The 18,114-nt window shown below is 41.2% G+C and overlaps 1 protein-coding gene across 1 annotated transcript; it reads right to left on the reverse strand.

Moving 5' to 3' along the window:
- Window positions 1-12,967: 12,967 nt before the first annotated feature.
- On the reverse strand, window positions 12,968-17,676 carry LOC142613409 (ethylene response sensor 1). The gene is made up of 6 exons (XM_075785771.1): window positions 17,445-17,676; window positions 15,450-16,377; window positions 14,956-15,324; window positions 14,579-14,845; window positions 14,117-14,244; window positions 12,968-13,782 (listed from the first exon to the last, which is right to left on the reverse strand). Exons 2-6 carry the CDS (start codon window positions 16,350-16,352, stop codon window positions 13,542-13,544), a joined length of 1,908 nt encoding a protein of 635 aa, XP_075641886.1. The 5' UTR covers window positions 16,353-16,377; window positions 17,445-17,676; the 3' UTR covers window positions 12,968-13,541.
- Window positions 17,677-18,114: the final 438 nt, after the last annotated feature.

An 18,114-nucleotide genomic window follows, 5' to 3' on the forward strand; every position in this document is an offset into this window, starting at 1 on the left:
TGGATGCATTAGTAGTGTGGGGGGTAAAAGCGCTTGAATAAACGTTTGGACTTTGGTCCTGAGTGGTTGGTACCAGTCTATTTTGATCAGGGTCTCTAGGCTCATAAGTCAGTCCGCACTATAGAGGTCTGAGGAGTTGTCCGAGGAGGAGTATCTCCTCGGACAGGCCCAGCAATGGCCCTGGGACTTGCTAAACGGGTTAGAGGCAGAATTCTAGAAGGACTGGTGGGTAAAAGTGTGATCATTGCACCCTTTAGAAGCAGAAGCATGTGAGAAATATCTGAGGATTAATGACATTTGAGCAGTACAATTCTAGAAGGACTGGTGGGTAAAAGCTGCTACTACCACATTAAAGGCTCTGCATCTACCTCCCTGGCCGCATTAATGGATAAATGACATTTGAACAGTACAATTCAGCCTTCCTGCCACTATTTGAAGACTCCAAGAAGATGGTAGACGGGACAAGTATCTAAAAGGAAGATTTATGTGACACGTGGACAAAACAGGGAAGAAGAAAAAGTATAGAAGAAGACGAGAGAGGAAAGAAAGGGGGACCGGCTTCTTAGCTAAAAAAGAACTAAGAATTGTAAACTTTGGCGTAGAAAGAGAAGTACAATACAAATCATTCTCAGCTTGTGTCCGAGGAGGTCTCTTTGTCATATTTGTTTATCACTTGCATAAATTGTGGCACTCTAGCTTGTTAATCAACTTCCAACATCCCAAACCTAGGTTTCAAATCCATACTCTACAAATTTCATTGTATAAGGCTCATTGGGCCTGAGCCCATCACTTGTTTTTGGGTCCAGATACAATTGTGCACTTGCAATTGGCGCTATCTGTGGGAAATCTAGCGTTGAAGAAATTGGAACATTATGGCAGGTTTAGGTTCGCATCATGCAGAATCTCATGGATCCCAGTCCGAAGATCTTTTTGAGCATCTTGAGCATCGAAGGGATCAAGAGGGAAGTGTGCATACCGTATATCCTAGCTCGAGTCATACGTGTGGTGGAAGCAATGCCACCCATGAGGATGATGCCAAGGCCATGCAGAGGGAGATTGACCACCTTAAGAAAAAGCTGCACCGTGTCAGACAAAGGCGGGCTTCGCCCCCATCCAATCCTTCCTTAAGGGGGTCCCGGGGAAGCAATTACAGTTCAAGGTCCAGGACTCCCCCTAGCAGAACCTTCTCTTACAAAGGGGATGACCTACCAGGTCGTAAGCATAAGAAGCTTCCCTCTAGGGGCTTGGGGAAGGATGCTATGAGTCAAGCACTACACCAACTCTCTAAATCGCCCTTCTCACGTAGGATTGAGAAGGGAAGGCTCCCTAGACGGTTCACCCAGCCCACCTTCACCATTTATAATGGCAGGACGAACCCGGTGGAACATGTGAGCCACTTTAATCAAAGGATGGCGGTGCATTCTCAAAACGAAACCTTGATGTGCAAAGTCTTTCCTTCTAGCCTGGGACCTGTTGCTATGAAATGGTTTAATGGACTAAAGTTAGGGTCTATCGATTCGTTCATGGAACTTACCAGGGCATTCACATCTCGATTCATTACCTGCAGCAGAGTTCCTCGACCGTTGGACTCGCTATTATCTATGGCCATGAGGGAGGGTGAGACATTGAAAGCATACTCCGACAGGTATTGGGAAATGTTCAATGAGATCGATGGAGATTTTGATGAGGTGGCGATTAATACTTTTAAAGTGGGCCTTCCCACTAATCATGATTTAAGGAAATCCCTGACCAAAAAGCCTATACGGAGTGTACGTCGCCTCATGGACCGCATCGACGAGTACAAAAGGGTTGAGGAAGATCAACAATAAGGTAAAGGTAAGGCGAAGGTTATCCCGCAGGAGAGAAGGGATTTCAGGTCGGACAGGTACCAAAACAATAAACTGAGGAAAGATTACTCTGGGCAATCTAGCTCAACCACTCCTCAAGCAGTTAACACTGTATTCAGAGAACCAGTGCACCAACTGCTGGAGAAAGTCCGTAAGGAGCCCTACTTCAAGTGGCCCAGTAAGATGGCCGAGGACCCCACGAAGAGGAATCAGAACATTTTTTATCCATATCATCAAGATGTGGGTCATACCACCGAGAATTGTTGGACCCTCTAGAACCATTTGGAGCAGCTTGTTAGCAAGGGAAAATTGAAGCAGCACCTGTATCAACCAAACGGGCAAGGCAGTCAGTCAGGTTCAAATAATCAGAAGAACAACTCATCTCGGCAGCCCTTGGGAACGATTAACGTCATCTTCGCTGCACCTGGCAGGACCGGTTCCTGTCCTACCAAGGTGATGGCAATGTCACACTCCCAGGCCAAGGAGTCTGGCTCGAAGCCGAAGAGGATCAGAAAGAGTGTGCCTATTTTAGGATTCTCTGATGAGGATAAGGTTGGAACTATTCAACCCCATGATGACGCCCTGGTGGTCACGTTGAGAATAGGGAATTACGACTTTAAAAGGGTGATGATCGATCAAGGCAGCGGTGCGGATATTATGTACCCTGATTTATTCAAGGAGCTTAAGTTAAAATTGGAGGATCTCACTCCCTATGACTCGCCATTAATAAGTTTTGAAGGGAAGGCTGTTATACCAAAGGGGCAGATTCGATTGCCCGTACAATCTGGCTCGGAAACGATCGACGTGAATTTCATTATGGTTGACGCATATTCTCCATACACGGCCATCCTTGCCAGGCCTTGGCTGCATGCTTTGGGTGCCGTCTCCTCAACTTTGCATGTTAAAGTAAAATTCCCTTCGGGGGGATTCATCGAAGAAATTCTGAGCAGCCAATCAGTGGCAAGGCAATGCATATCGACTGTAGTACTGCATCAAGCCAAATCAGAGTCCTCGGCCTCAGTTGCAGAAGACTTATAGCAATTAACGACTCTGGATGCGTCCAGTGCGGTGACAGCAAAGGATGCCATGTGTGAAGATATGGAAAGATTCCTTATAACCGATGATCCCGAAAGGTTCTTCTAAGTTGGGACACGGTTACCACACCAAGAAAAGATGGAATTGGTGAAATGTTTGAAAGACAACATCGACGTCTTTGCCTGGGATCCCTATGAGGCTCCGGGGGTTGACCCAAGCTTCATTTTCCATCATTTGAATGTTAACCTTGCTGCTTTTCCCAGAAGGCAACCACCTTGGCACTCTTCGAAAGAGCATTCCGAGGCTGTCAAAGAGGAGGTGCTCAAGCTTAAAAGGGTTGGGGCTATTAAAGAGGTTTTTTACCCGGAATGGTTGGCGCACACAGTTGTAGTGAAAAAGAAGAACGAAAAGTGGAGAGTATGTGTGGACTTCACAGACCTAAACAAAGCCTGCCCAAAAGACTCATTCCCGATGCCACGCATCGATTAGCTTGTGGATGCTACGATCGGGCATCCTCAAATGAGTTTTTTAGATGCTTTCCAGGGCTATCACCAAATACCATTGGCGTTGGGTGATCAGGAGAAGACTGCTTTCATTACTCCAACAGGGAACTATCATTATAAAATAATGTCGTTCGGGTTGAAAAATACCGGGGCTACTTACCAAAGAATGATGACCAAAATGTTTGAATCACAACTTGGAAAGACCATTGAGGTGTATGTGGATGATATGGTAGTGAAGAGTAAGGCAATACCTATGCATGTGAAAGACCTGGACGATACATTTTAAATACTTAGGAAGTACAAGTTGCGCCTTAATGTCTCAAAGTGTTCTTTTGGGGTGGGTTCCAGAAAGTTTCTGGGCTACATGGTGACTCATAGAGGAATAGAGGTGAATCCGGCACAGGTTAGGGCCATTCAGGGCTTGTAACCACCTCGGAATCCAAAAGAAGTTTAGAAATTGACCGGGATGACTGTTGCTCTCAGCAGATTTATTACTCAGTCAGCTGACAGGTGTAGACCTTTTTTCCAACTATTAAATAAATGGAAAGAATTCCAATGGTCCAAAGAGTGTGCTTTAGCTTTCCAGCAATTTAAGGAATATCTTTCCTGGCCGCCCATTATGTCTCGGCTGGAGGTCGATGAAATCCTGTTTGCATACCTAGCTGTAGCCATCCATACAGTCAGCTTGGTTCTCATAAGGGATGACGGCGGGGTACAAAGACCAGTTTATTATGTCAGTAAATCCTTGAATGAAGCTGAGGTGCGTTATTTGCCTTTAAAGAAGGCATTCTAGTTGTAGTCCATGCCACGCGGAAGCTTCTTCACTATTTCCAGTCCCACACCATTGTGGTTTTGACCCAACTGCCTCTCAAGTCAGTGTTACAGAGTGCTGACTACTCGGGAAGGGTAGCTAAATGGGAAACTATTTTAGGAGCTTTTGATATCAAATACATGCCACGCACCTTGATGAAGGGCCAGGTTCTTGCAGATTTGGTGGCAGAATTCGCTGAACCATCGTTAGAAGAAATTGCGAAGGAATCACACATGGATGAAAAATCAGTTGGCATGATCACGGGCAAAGGACCTCTGATTTGGAGAGTGTATATTGATGGGGCAGCCAACTAGAGGGGGTCTAGTGTTGGACTTGTTTCGGTATCCCCTGAGGGAATTGTCTTTGAGAAATCATTGAGATTAGCGTTCTCGGTCACTAATAACGAGGCTAAGTACGAAGCGGTCTTGGTTGGTATGAATATGGTACGTAGAATGGGGGGAAAGACAATTCATATGTTCTCGGATTCTCAATTAGTCGTGGGCCAAATGACGGGGACCATGGAGGCTAGGAATACAAGAATGCAAGAGTACCTGACCTTAGTCAAGTGTTTACAATCCGAGTTCGATTTTTTTCATCCTTTCGCACGTTTTTAGAAGTGGAAACACACATGCGGACTCGTTGGCTACTTTTGGCAACATCCTCGACTCAATGTTTGCCCAAGATTATCCTCGTCGAAGACTTGCTAGAACCAGCTCTAACTACTGCAAGTGTCGTCCGTATCCATCTGATAAGGCCTAGACTTAGCTGGATTGACCTTGTGGTCTCTTTTCTAAAAAGCGATATTCTTCCCAAGGACAAGTTTGAAGCAGATAAGATTCGTCGAAAGGCGCCTCATTTCTGGTTATTCGAGGATCAGAAATTGTATAAACGCTCCTTTTTTGGACCGTACCTGCTATGTGTACATCCTGAAGCAACGAAGGCACTTTTGGAAGAATTACATGAGAGAATTTGTGGAAGCCATACTGGGGGAAGATCCTTAGCCCATAGGGCTCTGACTTAGGGATATTGGTGGCCTAATATGCAGAGGGAAGCTCAAGACTACACAAGAAAGTGTGACCAATGCCAAAGGTTCGCTCCCAATATTCATAAGCCTGGGGGAGTTCTTAATCCTTTGTCCAGTCCTTGGCTATTCGCTTAATGGGGACTGGATATAGTTGGGCCCTTTTCCGAGGGCTGTGGGAAACAAAAGGTGGCTGCTCGTGGGAACTGATTACTTCACCAAGTGGGTCGAAGCTAAGCCGTTATCAAATATTAGGGATATCGACTCCAAGAAGTTTATTTGGAAGAATATTATCACTAGATTTGGGGTACCTCACACACTTATTTCAGATAATGGCGTCCAATTTGATAGTAAAGCTTTCAGGAAATATTGCAGTGACATGGGCATCACAAATAGATACTCCATCCCAGCTTACCCTCAGGAAAATGGGCAAGCCGAGACCGTTAAAAAGTCATAGTCAGTGGACTTAAGAAGAAGCTGGATGATGCGAAGGGTAGATGGGTAGAGGAATTGCCACACGTTTTGTGGACGACTGGACTACACCACGTAGGTCCATTGGAGAAACACCCTTCTCTATGACTTACGGGGCTGAGACGGTGATACCTTTAGAATCTGGTTTCCTAACATTAAGGACGAGTTCTTTTAGCCCGGGAAATATGATAGCCTCCTTGAAAAAAGCCTGGATCTGGTTGAGGAGCGGCGAAAGGCCGCCATGGTCCAAATGGCTTATTATCAGCAGAAACTTAAACGAGGATATGATGCTCATGTGAAGCTAAGGCCACTAGCGCCTGGGGATTTGGTGTTGAGGAAAGTTGTGGGTACTGCCAAAAACCTAGCATGGGGAAAGCTAGCACCAAACTGGGAAAAACCATATCGGATCATCTCTGTAGCAGGCATAGGGTCATATCGATTAGCTGATCTAGATGAAAAAATTGTACAACGCCCTTGTAATGTAAATAACCTACGAAGGTATTATTATTAATAAAGAGTATTTTTATCGTTCGTTGTTCAAATTATCAGTATGTACTTGGGTTTATCTCTCATTGTTTCTAAGTATCAAACAGAAACTTGGTCATGCATGGTCCTCGGATCACATGCCTTGTGGAAATTGATATCTTATTATTTGTTAAATAGAACCTTAGTTATGTCGGGTCCTCAGACCTTCTATTTTGGGGAAATTAACATTTCAAGTTACTATTTCTAAGTATCAAACAGAAACTTGGTCATGCATGGTCCTCGGACCACATGCCTTGTGGAAATTGATATCTTATTGTTTGTTCAATAGAACTTTAGTTATGTCGGGTCCTCAGACCTTCTACTTTGGGGAAATTAACATTTCAAGTTACTATTTCTAAGTATCAAATAGCAACTTGGTCATGCATGGTCCTCGGACCACATGCCTTGTGGAACTTGATATCCTATTGTTTGTTAAATAGAACCTTAGTTATGTCGGGTCCTCAGACCTTTTACTTTGGGAAAATTAATATTTCAAGTTACTATTTCTAAGTATCAAACAGAAACTTGGTCATGCATGGTCCTCGGACCACATGCCTTGTGGAAATTGATATCCTATTGTTTGTTAAAAGGAACCTTAGTTATGTCGAGTCCTCAAACCTTCTACTTTGGGGAAATTAACATTTTAAGTTACTATTTCTAAGTATCAAACAGAAACTTGGTCATGCATGGTCCTCAGACCACATGCCTTGTGGAAATTAATATCCTATTGTTTGTTAAACAGAACCTTAGTTATGTCGGGTCCTCAGACCTTCTACTTTGGGGAAATTAACATTTCAAGTTACTATTTCTAAGTATCAAACAGAAACTTGGTCATGCATGGTCCTCGGACCATATGCCTTGTGGAAATTGATATCATATTGTTTGTTAAACAGAACCTTAGTTATGTCGGGTCCTCAAACCTTCTACTTTGGCGAAATTAACATTTCAAGTTACCATTTCTAAGTATCAAACAGAAACTTGGTCATGTATAGTCCTCGGGCCACATGCCTTGTGGAAATTGATATCCTATTGTTTGTTAAACAGAACCTTAGTTATGTCAGGTCCTCAAACCTTCTACTTTGGAGAAATTAGCATTTCAAGTTACTATTTCTAAGTATCAAACAGAAACTTGGACATGCATGGTCCTCGGACCACATGCCTTGTGAAAATTGATATTCTACTTTTTGTTAAAAGGAAGTTTAGTTATATTGGGTCCTCGGACCCTCTACTTGAATAGCTTCATGCCCCAAATTGAATTCTAAGTTAAGTTTTTGATTGTGTATTGCTGTGTCACATATGTTATGTTCTTAAGGCATGATTTACAAAGTATAGGCTAAGTATGTGTACTTTTATTTAAAGTTATGGCAAATTGAAATATTGGAAGTGGAGTTAGTTGTTTCATTCATTCATTCTTGTGCTGATGAGTATTTTTATACTAAAGATTGGAAGTCCAATGAAAATCAAACCAGACAGTTTCTCATTAATTTCTGTTAATGTACATTCAAAGCAAAAAAACTTAAAAAAATTTGTTACATAACAAAATGAGAAGTCCTAAATAGCCTAAGCCCTAAGCCTTAGAAGGGGGGTCCTGCTCAGAAGTGCTAGCAGCCTCTGTTCGTTTCAGCTCTATCTCAAATGAGGTCTGGGCTTGTTTTCCCTTGTCTATTGCCACCGGTGAAGGGATATTGGGCTCGGCACTTTGGCTCGTAGTCTTCTCGGCGCCATCACCCTGTTCCTTCTCTCTGTTGGAACCCTTAAGTTCTGTAGGAGTTGGAATGGGCTCCGGAATCATGGGAGGGAGCGTGGAAGATGCTGTCTCAGGGGCAGGTGCGATAGGAGGAAGTTCCTCTATCACCTAGATGTCTTGGGGGAGCCACATGTTTTCGGGCTTCCTCAACTCGGAGGTTGAGGGAATCCCTGCCACATTTAAGGCTTCCTCCCATACTTGTTGACAGTATTCCCGGCATAGCTCGGCGAACTCCTTGATTAGTTGGTTTTCTGTCGCCTCCACCCCTTCCTTGTAAGCGACCTTCTTTGCAGCCTCCATGGAGTCCTTGAAGGTACAAGCCTCATCTCTCATCTTAACAAGCTCCTTCTTCAAGTCGGAGTTTTCTTGTTGAGATTTGGATAGTTCTTCGTCCTTCTGACGAAAAAGCTTGCGTTGCCCCTCCACCTGGGTCCTCATTGTCTTCAAGCTGGCTTCAGCACCGTCATTTTCCCTTTTTAGCTCTGCCAACTGTGTGGTTAGCTTCTCGTTTTGCGCAAGAGCTTGGCCTAGGGACTTCTCGGTCTCCTGCCTAAGCTCCAGTTCAAGTGTAGCTTTCTTCCGAGAATCTTCCACCTACTTCTCAGCAGCGAAGACTTCCTGAATGGCTTGTGGAGAAGTATCAAAATAAATGCATTATTAGTAGTACGAGTCTAAAGTACATAAGAATGTTTCTTTCGTTAAGATGTAATGAGAGTAATAAAGTGAGGATAAGACTTAGATACTCACCAAAGCCAAGTCCCTTTTTAGCGAAAGGAACAGATGCGGCTGGCTCATCTTTTCTAAGGCGTCCATGTTCTTAGACAGAAGAAGGGGACGTTCCAAGGCATCGGACATATGGTGAGCGTGACCTTGTTGGAACGCCCTAATACTAGACTGGCAGGAGATTGGTACCCCGTCCAGTTTCAGCTTGAGAGACCAGTTAGCCGGTGCACGGTGTACCTCGGCAAGGTCCCTGTTCTCCCCGCTTTCCACTGAAGAGGCACGTCCCTTGCCTTTGCTAGGTTTTTGTTGTTGCTGTTGTTTTAGCTTCTTCTGCCTCTCTGCATCTGCCTCCTCGGCCTCACTCTTCCTCTTCTTCTTAGGCTCCAGAACGGGAGGCTTAGGATCGGAGGGAGGAGGAGGTGGTGGCAAGGACAGAGGGACCTGCGACCCACCCGTTCCCTTTTGAGAGACTCTCATGCCCCTCTTATTCATCAGCTTCCGTAAAGCGTCCATATCTTCTTCTTCTTCGGAGCTGGAATCAGGCTGTGCAACCACCAGGCCTTGTATGCCCAAAGTTTCGGCGGGCGCATGTTCTTCGTCTGAGAGGATGACAAGTGGATCTTCTCGAGGTCTCTCACCTTCCTCGAGTCGAAACTGGTTGATCTCCTCGTCTAACGATTGTTGTGAGGACCCTGGCTCTTCTCGAACGGCAGTTGTCTGGGAATGTGCCGAAAGAGGAATTGCTGCAATTGGGCGAGAGTATAGGATGATGGAGGGATCGTCTGGGAGTTCGCGGTTAGAAAGGAAGTTGGGTCATGCCACGTCTATTCTTCTGCGTCGTTTGTCTCCAGCAGTGATCGCGTTGTCAATTTCTTGGAAGTCCACTGATATAGGATCGTATCCTAATATCAGGTGGGCAGCTCTCACTTGCAGGTCTTCACTGACAAAGACTTCAGAGCGAAGGACGCGATTTAAGTCTGCAACATTGCAAAAGCTTAGACGCGGACGTACGTGCTGTTTATCTGTGAAAAGAAACGTCCGAGAAGACGAACATGGTCGGATTAGTAGTAAATATCAAGGAAAAAACAATAATGCGCAATATAATTTAAAAACAGTAAAAATAACGGGATTGAGTCATGGGTTAGGAAATCTAACTCCTATAGAGTCACACCTGGCTCTCCCCATTCGACTGGGCAATGAGGACCATTAAACCAATTTCTCGAGGCGATGAGATAGTCGTCTTTCATGCCTTTATTGGACTTGGGAAGACAGAATATCAGCCTAACGACGCTAGACCTGGATTTAATGTAGTATCCTACACTTTTGAGTTTATGGCACTCGTACATATAGGCAACATTGTGCCATGTGAGGTTCAAACCCATTTGCTCATTTAGAGCATCGACACAGCCTAAGACCCTAAATATGTTGGGTGTGCACTGATTTGGGCATAACCTATGGTTACGTAGGTATTTGCTAGTTACATTTTTCATGGGGAGGGTCATCCCACCTTCTATGAAGGCAATCATGGGAATGATAACCTCTCCCTCTTTCCTAGTGTCACCTATGGCTTCTACTGGACAGTATTTCAAACCTACTTCGTGAGGAATATGATATTTGGACCTAAAACCCTCCATACTGGCGTTAGTATCAACTAGACACTTAAATCTACCCATTTGGTAGGGATGAAACGAAAGTTTGAAGCGAGGAAAGGGATCTAAATGGTGGCCGAGGATAGAAGCCGAGAAGGAATGAGTAAGGAAAAGTGAGAACTTACGGGAGTTGATTAGGCGAGTCTTCACAAGCTTCTTAAGAGAAAATATATTAACTGGTACTTAGATTTAATTGATTTCTAAAAGAATGGATGGAGATACGGGTTCCTAGGAGTTTTGACATGCGAGAGGCAGCCTCGAAATTAAAGCTCAAATTTTTAGAACAAACCTGGGCTGTTGGATGCGTATCCCACCGTTGAACGTGGGGAACAGGATGTAACTTGCGGTCATAAATGCGCGTGTTTCGGGTTTCGAAGCGTTAGAGACGTTTTCAGGGAACAAAAAGACCCCTACACGTGTGGCAAATTGCAAAGTGTGTGGAGGGTATGTTGTTTGATTCAAAGCTCTATTTCTCTTCTCGGATGGGAGGGAAAAATAAAGTTTTGAGGGGCTATTGTGGGGGGTAAAAGCGCTTGAATAAACGTTTGGGTTTTGGGCCTAAGTGGTTGGTACCAGTCTGTTTTGATCAGGGTCTCTAGGCCCACAAGTCAGTCCGCACTATAGAGCTCCGAGTAGTTGTTCGAGGAGGAGTATCTCCTCGGACAGGCCCAGCAATGACCCTGGGACTTGCTAAACGAGTTAGAGGCAGAATTCTGCAAGGACTGGTAGGTAAAAGTGTGATCGGTGCACCCTTTAAAAGCAGGAGCATGTGAGAAATATCTGAGGAAAAAGCTGTTACCACCACATTAAAGGCCCTGCATCTACTTTTCTGGCCGCATTAATGGAGAAATTACCTCTGAACAGTAAAATTCAACCTTCCTGCCACTATTTGACGACTTCAAGAAGGTGGTAGACGGGACAAGTATCTAAAAGGAAGATTTGTGTGACACGTGGACGAAATAGGGAAGAAGAAGAAGTATATAAGAAGACGAGAGAGGAAAGAAAGGGGGACCGGCTTTTTAGCTAAAAAAGAACTAAGAATTGTAAATTTTGGTGTAGAAAGAGAAGTACAATACAAATCGTCCTCAGCTTGTATCCGAGGAGGTCTCTTTGTCATATTTGTTTATCACTTGTATAGATTATGGCACTCTAGCCTGTTAATCAACTTCCAACATTCCAAACCTAGGTTTCAAACCCATACTCTACAAATTTCATTGTATAAGGCTCATTGGGCCTAAGCCCATCACTTGTTTTTGAGTCTGGGTACAATTGTGCACTTACAAGTTACAAGTAGCATTGGACAAACTCTCATCGTTAAGTAAGTCTACCGCTACTTTAGCATCAAATTCTATAATTAAAGCATTTATCCCAAGATCAATACACATACTTAACCCATCTCTTAGAGCCCATAATTCTGCTAGCAAACTAGTAGTGTGGTCAATGTTTCTTGAGTAAGCTTTGATCCAAGCCCCATTTTCAGCGCGAAGGGCACCTCCTCCACTTGCCTTTCTAGGATTTCCCATAGAAGAGGCATCAGTTTTGATCTTGCACCAACCCCTCTCAGGCTTCACCCATTGAATTAACCTTTCAATACGAGGTTTGACCACTGCTTGATTCTGAGCATAGAAAAAAAAATTTGCTGCTCTTGTTATGACTTTAGAGTGAATAGCTTGGTTGGGAGGTCTAGTTTTGGAAAACCACTTTGTTTCGATGCTGCCAAAGAGACCATAGTCCAATGGAGAAAATCATATTCCATGGTATCAATAATGAGCCAGCTTTAGACTCCCTTCTATCATGCTCCTCCTACCATTCTCTACTGTCCAAGGAGAAGAATTCTACACCAAGGTTTGCTCCAAGATTCTGCCAACAAGAAGATGCCAAAGGATAGTCTCTTAACACGTGGATGATAGTCTCTAGTATGTTATGAAACTTTAATATAATAGAGCAAAATTACATATTTAACTAAGGTTTACAACCATCTTTTTTTTCAAAGAAGCTTTACAAATAGAATTATTTATCATGTAATTAACTTTGATCTTTATTCATAGACGACCGCAAAATTTGGAGGAACAATTTGTTCAATTTCAACAATTAACTTATATGGTCAAGAGTCTCGTGATCCAACAGAGATATTCAGTGCTCAAATTCCCCTTCCTAACTATCAAATTATATTTATTAAAAAAATAATTAATTTTTTTTTTAAAGAGACTTTCAACCTATGGCATCTATTCCTAATGATAGCTCTTTATTATCAGACCAAAACACCAATCGGTTTTTAGTATAGGCAAGGATTGAATCTCAAATCTCTAATTCAACTATCAGAAATTTTACTAGTTGAGCTAACTGAAACCCACAATTAACTTATAGTGCAACCACCGCGTACCCTTGATACGGTAGTCACTCCATAAGTATAAGTGCTTGTGAAGTGTGAGGAGTAAAGACCAAGGTTCAAGTCTCTAGAAGGAAATTTCACACACATATACACTTAGATTAGAATAGAATAGGAGTGGGCATTTAGCTAAAATAATAATAATCACCCTATATGACAAGTAGGGACATGAAGTATCATTAATGGTAGTTTGGGATTTTTTTGAACCAATTAATTTTAGGGTTGATAATGTTACAACAATGTCACTTCCAACAATAATAAATAAAGTAACATGTTCACAATTCCCAACTGTTCAACTAAGCTTTGGACCCATGTATCAATGTAACCCTCTTATCCTTAAAAATTGGACATGAATTACAACAGGACTGATGCATCATGCACAACATGTGACTATTACAGAGAAGTAGTCCCAATTTGGCAAAATTACAAATCTTTATCCAAGTAAACCACATTACATCAGGCAGGTAATAGTGTATAATACATGTCATTTCCGTTTCTCCATCAGCCAGAATACAACATTAACCCTCATTGCTCAAAATTAACTACTTTATTCTGGAATAATTTCGTTGATGATCATGGTCTCTGACTTGGCCTTTCCATACAACACCGAATTAAATTTCAACATATATAATGACCATATATCTATAAGAAATACAAGTAATAATGATCCTATTCTTCAGTTGCATATTAAGCAACCTAGAAAGTTGTTATCATGCCAAAATTGCATCTCTGGGCTACTTGAGATTCTACCAGTGCCATTGCTCTCAACCCCGATTAATATCAAAACGAAAAATATGCTGCATCCCTTAGGCCTTAGCATCTAAAAACTTCTTTGATAACGGGAATGTGATGAAGCTATATCGACAATATCTCTAAATACAGGTTTATGTCCAGTGAGATCTGCACTTCTGTTATGAGCATAACCTTTGGGTGCAACCTGGCGCACGACTGAATCATTGGGGCCTTCACAAATCTTAAGTTTGACAATGAATGTGGCAATGCTCCCTTTATCAGGGCCCTCACTCTCTATCCAAATATTACCTTCCATGAGATTTACAAACCTAATTCAATCAAAAGAGATCAAGTCATTTGCAAAGAGTTGAGTAAACAATGCAGGGGCCATGAATAAGATGCAAGAAATGAAGAACAGCCCTATTTGATAGCTCCCATGCTAAATCAATATCTAGTTACTCAACATCTTCCTAGAAATGATAGCATGAAAGGTCAATGCTCAGTAATGTCCAAAAAGGAAAATGTAAATGCCCAACAGATATGGTGAGAAATATCTCTAAAACACTTTACATAGTTAGAGTGATCAAGAATATTATTAGGATGGAAAAACCAGAGGTTCTGCATGCTATGTAGTCAAATGTAGGATCTGAATTTTCTAAGTACCGTTTACAAATGGCAAGTCCAAGCCCTGCACCACGATTCATTTGATTGGATCCACTTCGAAACTGAGTAAATCTGGTAAATAGATGTGGAATATCTTGTGGGAGAATACCACAACCAGAGTCCTTAACCTGCAGTAACGAGGATGTTATGGTTGATAACAAACAAAATGGTATGCAGTAACTTTAATACCAAGAAAAAAAATTTGGGCAGATAATGCATTAGGTTGTAACCAGGCTTCTAGCAATAGATGCTGCAACGGACATACTTAATCATGAAAGTAAAGCACTAGATCACATGGGACAATAAACATAAATTAAAAGGAGTACCCTGCAATCACCAAAACATCATTTGTCCATAACATGGCCAGAAATACCTCAAACCTCATAAATGTTAAATTTTTTAGATTTTAATACTAGTCAATAGAAACAAGCCCCATGAAAAGTCAAATAACTATTTACCAACCTGTACTCGTAGGAAGAAGTGGCCATCACTTGATACAGGATAAAAGTCAAGGGGTCGACAATCTCTAAAGGACTCGGGTTTTGCAACAGATGCTATAATTGAAACATAACCCTCCTTAGTAAACTTCAGCGCATTACCGGCAACATTTAAAACAGTTTGCATAAGCCGTCTCTCATCACCAACAGCACATACAGGTAAATCCGGGGAGATAAGCAAAGTCATGGATAACTTCTTCACAGATGCTATAGGCTTTATCAAATTCATGATCTACAAATTTAAGACAGATTATGCTACCAAGATACCCATATGTAAATGCTGTACAAAATCAAGATTATTTTAATTCCATTTTGTAAAAATTGAACCACTGGGATAGTCACCTCTCTGAAAACTTCATGAAGGTTGAACGTTCCAATTTCTAATTCTAGGCTTCCATCTTCAAGTTTAGAAAGATCTAGAACATCATTAATAAGTGTTGCCAAAAGGTTGCTACTCTTTAGTACTGTCTCTATCACAACCCTTTGTTCTGGACTTAGCTCAGTCTCTAAAAGAAGTGAAGACAACGAAATCATTGCATGCATTGGTGTCCTCATTTCATGATTCATGACCGCAAGGAAATCATTGCGAGCATGGATAGCCCTCTCTGCTTCTCGTCGAGCTAAATCTAAAGCAACATTCTGCTCCATGAGCTGATCACGGGCCTGCAGAGACTCTTCAAGAATAGCAGCATGCGAAAGAGCAACAGCTACCTATACAAGAATTGAAGGCCAGTACAAAGTACACAAGGACACAACAATATTATTATGTATGATACACACACACACACACACACATAAAACACAGCTAATGACGTTTTAAAATTTAAAAAAAAAACCTGGTCTGCTACAACATCAACAAGTTCCAATTCATGGTCTCGCCACTTTCTAGCACCATCTGTAGGGAGAATTAAAACCATGATTGCATAGCTTTTAGCAGAGAGATCAGTAAAATCATTAATCTGGAAATTCGAGAGATCTAAAAGAGGTACGCGCACAGCAACAACATCAGGTGGCGGATATATTCCTACAAGAGGTCTGATCCTAGCCAGAGGGCAGTTGTATGGTATGCGCATTGCTCGAGCATTATTGAAAACGTCATTGACTATAGAATGGTTTAGTGGCACGGTGGACCCAACTTGTATTTGGTGGTTTAGGGTATGAGAAAGTTGCAGATTCATTCCAGTTCGTGACGGCATCCACAACACACATTCTTCTAGGGCTAAAGTCCTACCTAACTCAACAAGTGTGGTTCTCAATATAGTATGTCTATCAAGCGTACTTCTAATTTCGTGAGTCAACATCCTAACATGCCTTCCAGTCTCTTCTTGTGTAAGAATAAGTCCCATCTCCCTGTCAAGTTCTTCAGCCTTGTTCTTTAGAAATAGTTCCCGAGTTTTGACACTCAACAAATCAGGAATGATGTGAACAAGCATTAATGCAGTTGCACATGATACAATAGCACAAGCAATTTTTGCAACTGTCATGACAACAGCAACTGCTTTAGAGTGCATAGAGAACGTCCACAAACTTATAAAGTGGGTAGCTCCACAAAGAACAATAAAAGCACCAAACTGCATAAGCACCCATCTATATGGGAAGAATGCAGATTTTTGAACAAAATATATAAGCTCCAGGGGTATGGAGAAATATGCTATGGCGATTAAGAAATCTGAGATATACTGATATTTCACCAGAAGTTCATCATGCCATTGTGTGTCAATGCAATCACAGGACTCCATTACCCAATAAACTCTCTCAACAAATCTGAGAACACAATTAAATAATTATAATGTTAAACCACTAAACAATACGAGTTCACAGAAGAATTGACAACTAATAAATAAAAATGCCACAGAACATTCATTGCTTGGTGTGTTTCAACAGATGATAATTCAATCACACAAATGTGTCGAGTTCAAGATTATATGTGCAAATTCAACATCAATAAGGGACCACTAAAGAAATTGACAACCACCATCACATTTATAGAAACTTGAATTGGTAAAAATGCACACAATATTTCAAGAAAGCGTCTAATTGAAATAGGTGTGGCAATGACTACCATTTAATTAAACGGACCCAAATTGGAGAACAGACTTGAACCTTGAATGATACCTTTATAACTAATGGACCATTCAATTTCCACGTGATTTCCAAAGATACCTTTATAAAACATGTAACCATGCTTTCATTCTCAATAGAGAACCTATTGCTATCAGAAAAAAGTCCATAAAGCAGTGAGTGATTTCTATTATTTTTTATATCACCTCCCCTAATTCAATTCCTATAATCAGATATTCTGTCTACCAATAATTTTCACTAATACTAGTGTTTCCAAGAAGTGATGATGCTTAATCATGTTACTATTTATAACAAGTGCCGGGTAATTTTGATCATGATCAATTATTTTCAGATAGGATCTTTATTTACATATTCCTTTTAAATAATAATCAAGAAATGTTTTTCTTGGTAAGATTATCCATCTAACCAAACAAACTCTAAAGTAGCTCAAAACCACCATAAAAAAAATAATAAAAAAAAGTAGCTCAAAACCAACTCAATAATTTTCCTTTAAATCAATTTGAAAAAACCCATATTTCCAATTACAAAGATATAAAAAATTCAACAATGATGCCTAACAAATGAGACTAACAATAATCATTATCCCTTTAAAAACAAAAAGTACTACAAAAACTTAAAAAACTATTCTTTCTCAAATTTACACCAGTCCAATCCCCAAAAACATCAAATTACAAAAATCACAAAAACAACATACAAATGGGGTTTTAATCATTTGCCAAAAAAAGCAAGGGGATAGCATTAATATTTACCAAGCTGAGAAAGAAAAAGTGAATGGCCAGAGACTAATTGCAGAACTATGTGGGCGTGATCTCAGCCGTCCATTTCATGTGGGGGTTCCATAAAGTTGAAGTGGAACAGTAGCTTCATGGGAGAGAAGAAAGAAGCAATGGAAAAACAGTGTATGAAACTATGAACTAGGAAATTGGTAAAGTGAAGGAAGAGACTTTTATGAGTATAGGGAAGCCCAAAATAACATTCACGAACAAGAAACTAATTAGAAGGGAGATATATTGGTTTCTATTTTAACGGGAGTCTCTCGCACGTGCCTTGACTGGCTTCGTAGTTTTTTATTTTTTATTTTTTTTAAGTCGAACCAAAGTCACATCATAATAATGTGTAATTCCACACGTAATATCGGAACTTTAATAAAGCTATTACCATGAGCAAAATATATCTGTCACTGCTTAGACAGCTCAACTTCTATATAAAGTATTAACATATAAAACGATATGAAAACTTTTTCACTCAAATAAATTTTGTTTAAAAGAAAATTTTCACATGTGTTGACATTTCATTCAGATAACATGGGCGGGTTCTATCACTTCTATTTAACATTGGGATTAAAGTTCTTAGTTCAACCCATCTCTTTGGTAAGTGGGTCCAACCGACCAAACCCACTTACCCTTAGGTGGTAGAAGT

This window comes from Castanea sativa, chromosome 10 (assembly GCF_040712315.1).
Source record: "Castanea sativa cultivar Marrone di Chiusa Pesio chromosome 10, ASM4071231v1".
NCBI classification, from domain to species: domain Eukaryota; kingdom Viridiplantae; phylum Streptophyta; class Magnoliopsida; order Fagales; family Fagaceae; genus Castanea; species Castanea sativa.